This window comes from Oncorhynchus clarkii, chromosome 17, assembly GCF_045791955.1.
Source record: "Oncorhynchus clarkii lewisi isolate Uvic-CL-2024 chromosome 17, UVic_Ocla_1.0, whole genome shotgun sequence".
In the NCBI taxonomy this organism is placed as follows: Eukaryota; Metazoa; Chordata; class Actinopteri; order Salmoniformes; family Salmonidae; genus Oncorhynchus; species Oncorhynchus clarkii.
This window is the reverse complement of record NC_092163.1, coordinates 1173008-1178007: the sequence shown is the minus strand read 5'-3', so window position 1 is coordinate 1178007 and position 5000 is coordinate 1173008. Positions and strand designations below refer to the sequence as shown.

The 5000-nt window shown below is 43.2% G+C and overlaps 1 protein-coding gene across 1 annotated transcript in view; it reads right to left on the bottom strand.

Moving 5' to 3' along the window:
• The window catches only part of LOC139369535 (3',5'-cyclic-AMP phosphodiesterase 4B-like), a 35536-nt gene that overhangs the window by 3069 nt on the left and 27467 nt on the right, over window positions 1–5000 (bottom strand). The window contains exon 14 of the mRNA XM_071108780.1: window positions 114–296. Within this exon, the coding sequence (XP_070964881.1) occupies window positions 114–296 (183 nt within the window). The remainder of the gene's footprint in view (window positions 1–113; window positions 297–5000) is intronic.

Sequence of the window (5000 nt, the reverse complement as noted above, 5' to 3'; positions counted from 1 at the left end):
ACTGTCTAACTGCCTAACTGTCTAACTGTCGCCCTTTCGTGTGTGTGTGTGTGTGTGTGCGTACGTGCGTGCGCGCACGCGTGTGTGTGTGTGTGTGTGTGTGAGAGAGAGACCTGGCTCTTCTCCACCGAGGCAGTGTGTTTGTCACACATGGGGCTGATCTCCAAGCCCTTGTCTCTCTCCTTGTCTCCCTGTCTGGAGAACTCCTCCATGATGCGTTCAGTCCACTGGCGATACACACCCAGCGGCTTGGTGGGGTTGCTGAGGTCTGCACAGTGGACCATGTTCCTCAGGACCTACAGAGAGGAGACACCCCCCCCCCCCCCCAGTGTTAAACATGTTCCTCAGGACCTACAGAGAGGAGACACACCCCCAGTGTTAAACATGTTCCTCAGGACCTACAGAGAGGAGACACCCCCCCCAGTGTTAAACATGTTCCCCAGGACCTACAGAGAGGAGACACCCCCCCCCCCCCCCCCCCCCCAGTGTTAAACATGTTCCTCAGGACCTACAGAGAGGAGGAGACACCCCCCCCAGTGTTAAACATGTTCCTCAGGACCTACAGAGAGGAGACACCCCCCCCCCCCCCAGTGTTAAACATGTTCCTCAGGACCTACAGAGAGGAGACACCCCCCCCAGTGTTAAACATGTTCCCCAGGACCTACAGAGAGGAGACACCCCCCCCCCCCCCCCCCCCCCCCCAGTGTTAAACATGTTCCTCAGGACCTACAGAGAGGAGGAGACACCCCCCCCAGTGTTAAACATGTTCCTCAGGACCTACAGAGAGGAGACACCCCCCCCCCCCCCAGTGTTAAACATGTTCCTCAGGACCTACAGAGAGGAGACACCCCCCCCCCCCCCCAGTGTTAACATGTTCCTCAGGACCTACAGAGAGGAGGAGACACCCCCCCCCCCAGTGTTAAACATGTTCCTCAGGACCTACAGAGAGGAGACACCCCCCCCCCCCCCCAGTGTTAAACATGTTCCTCAGGACCTACAGAGAGGAGACACACACACCCCCCCCCCCCCCCCCCCCCCCCAGTGTTAAACATGTTCCCCAGGACCTACAGAGAGGAGGAGACACCCCCCCCCCCCCCCCCCCAGTGTTAAACATGTTCCCCAGGACCTACAGAGAGGACTTAGTACCTGTAGAGTCATGTATTTTCTGTAGGTATTAGTATAGTAGTAGTACTTGTATAGTAGTAGTACCTGTATAGTAGTAGTACCTGTATAGTAGTAGTACCTGTATGCGTTCTGTATAGTAGTAGTATCTGTATAGTCATGTATAGTAGTAGTGCCTGTATAGTAATGCATAGTAGTAGTACCTGTATAGTCATGTATAGTAGTAGTACCTGCATGCGTTCGGTATAGTAGTAGTACCCGTATAGTCATGTATAGTAGTAGTACCCGTATAGTCATGTATAGTAGTAGTAGTACCCGTATAGTCATGTATAGTAGTAGTACCTGTATAGTCATGTATAGTAGTAGTAGTACCTGTATGTGTTCTGTATAGTAGTAGTACCCGTATAGTCATGTATAGTAGTAGTAGTACCTGTATGCGTTCTGTATAGTAGTAGTACCCGTATAGTCATGTATAGTAGTAGTAGTACCCGTATAGTCATGTATAGTAGTAGTACCTGTATAGTCATGTATAGTAGTAGTACCTGTATGCGTTCGGTATAGTAGTAGTACCCGTATAGTCATGTATAGTAGTAGTACCCGAGACACCCCCCCCCCCCCCAGTGTTAAACATGTTCCTCAGGACCTACAGAGAGGAGACCCCCCCCCCCCCCCCCCCCCCCCCAGTGTTAAACATGTTCCCCAGGACCTACAGAGGGGAGGAGACACCCCCCCTCCCCCCCCCCCCAGTGTTAAACATGTTCCCCAGGACCTACAGAGAGGACTTAGTACCTGTAGAGTCATGTATTTTCTGTAGGTATTAGTATAGTAGTAGTACTTGTATAGTAGTAGTACCTGTATAGTAGTAGTACCTGTATAGTCATGTATAGTAGTAGTAGTACCTGTATAGTCATGTATAGTAGTAGTACCTGTATGCGTTCGGTATAGTAGTAGTACCTGTATAGTCATGTATAGTAGTAGTGCCTGTATAGTAATGCATAGTAGTAGTACCTGTATAGTCATGTATAGTAGTAGTACCTGTATGCGTTCGGTATAGTAGTAGTACCCGTATAGTCATGTATAGTAGTAGTACCCGTATAGTCATGTATAGTAGTAGTACCCGTATAGTCATGTATAGTAGTAGTAGTACCCGTATAGTCAAGTATAGTAGTAGTACCCGTATAGTCATGTATAGTAGTAGTAGTACCCGTATAGTCAAGTATAGTAGTAGTACCTGTATAGTCATGTATAGTAGTAGTAGTACCTGTATGCGTTCTGTATAGTAGTAGTACCCGTATAGTCATGTATAGTAGTAGTACACGTATAGTCATGTATAGTAGTAGTAGTACCCGTATAGTCATGTATAGTAGTAGTACCTGTATGCGTTCGGTATAGTAGTAGTACCCGTATAGTCATGTATAGTAGTAGTACCCGTATAGTCATGTATAGTAGTAGTAGTACCCGTATAGTCATGTATAGTAGTAGTAGTACCTGTATAGTAGTAGTACCTGTATAGTCATGTATAGTAGTAGTAGTACCTGTATAGTCATGTATAGTAGTAGTACCTGTATAGTCATGTATAGTAGTAGTACCTGTATAGTCATGTATAGTAGTAGTAGTACCTGTATAGTCATGTATAGTAGTAGTACCTGTATAGTCATGTATAGTAGTAGTAGTACCTGTATGCGTTCTGTATAGTAGTAGTACCTGTATAGTAGTAGTACCTGTATGCGTTCTGTATAGTGGTAGTACCTGTATGCGTTCTGTATAGTAGTAGTACCTGTATGCGTTCTGTATAGTAGTAGTACCTGTATGCGTTCTGTATAGTAGTAGTACCTGTATAGTAGTAGTACCTGTATGCGTTCTGTATAGTAGTAGTACCTGTATAGTAGTAGTACCTGTATGCGTTCTGTATAGTAGTAGTACCTGTATGCGTTCTGTATAGTAGTAGTACCTGTATGCGTTCTGTATAGTGGTAGTACCTGTATAGTAGTAGTACCTGTATGCGTTCTGTATAGTAGTAGTACCTGTATAGTAGTAGTACCTGTATGCGTTCTGTATAGTAGTAGTATCTGTATAGTAGTAGTACCTGTATGCGTTCTGTATAGTAGTAGTACCTGTATAGTAGTAGTACCTGTATAGTAGTAGTACCTGTATGCGTTCTGTATAGTGGTAGTACCTGTATAGTAGTAGTACCTGTATGCGTTCTGTATAGTAGTAGTACCTGTATAGTAGTAGTACCTGTATGCGTTCTGTATAGTAGTAGTACCTGTATGCGTTCTGTATAGTAGTAGTACCTGTATGCGTTCTGTATAGTGGTAGTACCTGTATAGTAGTAGTACCTGTATGCGTTCTGTATAGTAGTAGTACCTGTATAGTAGTAGTACCTGTATGCGTTCTGTATAGTAGTAGTATCTGTATAGTAGTAGTACCTGTATGCGTTCTGTATAGTAGTAGTACCTGTATGCGTTCTGTATAGTAGTAGTACCTGTATAGTAGTAGTATCTGTATAGTAGTAGTACCTGTATAGTAGTAGTACCTGTATGCGTTCTGTATAGTGGTAGTACCTGTATAGTAGTAGTACCTGTATGCGTTCTGTATAGTAGTAGTACCTGTATGCGTTCTGTATAGTAGTAGTACCTGTATAGTAGTAGTACCTGTATAGTAGTAGTACCTGTATGCGTTCTGTATAGTAGTAGTACCTGTATGCGTTCTGTATAGTAGTAGTACCTGTATAGTAGTAGTACCTGTATAGTAGTAGTACCTGTATGCGTTCTGTATAGTAGTAGTACCTGTATGCGTTCTGTATAGTAGTAGTACCTGTATAGTAGTAGTACCTGTATAGTAGTAGTACCTGTATAGTAGTAGTACCTGTATAGTAGTAGTACCTGTATAGTAGTAGTACCTGTATAGTAGTAGTACCTGTATAGTAGTAGTACCTGTATGCGTTCTGTATAGTAGTAGTACCTGTATGCGTTCTGTATAGTAGTAGTACCTGTATGCGTTCTGTATAGTAGTAGTACCTGTATGCGTTCTGTATAGTGGTAGTACCTGTATAGTAGTAGTACCTGTATGCGTTCTGTATAGTAGTAGTACCTGTATAGTAGTAGTACCTGTATGCGTTCTGTATAGTAGTAGTACCTGTATGCGTTCTGTATAGTAGTAGTACCTGTATGCGTTCTGTATAGTGGTAGTACCTGTATAGTAGTAGTACCTGTATGCGTTCTGTATAGTGGTAGTACCTGTATAGTAGTAGTACCTGTATAGTAGTAGTACCTGTATGCGTTCTGTATAGTAGTAGTACCTGTATGCGTTCTGTATAGTAGTAGTACCTGTATGCGTTCTGTATAGTAGTAGTACCTGTATGCGTTCTGTATAGTAGTAGTACCTGTATAGTAGTAGTACCTGTATGCGTTCTGTATAGTAGTAGTACCTGTATAGTAGTAGTACCTGTATGCGTTCTGTATAGTAGTAGTACCTGTATAGTCATGTATAGTAGTAGTAGTACCTGTATGCGTTCTGTATAGTAGTAGTACCTGTATAGTCATGTATAGTAGTAGTACCTGTATGCGTTCTGTATAGTAGTAGTACCTGTATGCGTTCTGTATAGTAGTAGTACCTGTATGCGTTCTGTATAGTAGTAGTACCTGTATAGTAGTAGTACCTGTATGCGTTCTGTATAGTAGTAGTACCTGTATGCGTTCTGTATAGTAGTAGTACCTGTATGCGTTCTGTATAGTGGTAGTACCTGTATAGTAGTAGTACCTGTATAGTAGTAGTACCTGTATGCGTTCTGTATAGTAGTAGTACCTGTATGCGTTCTGTATAGTAGTAGTACCTGTATGCGTTCTGTATAGTGGTAGTACCTGTATAGTAGTAGT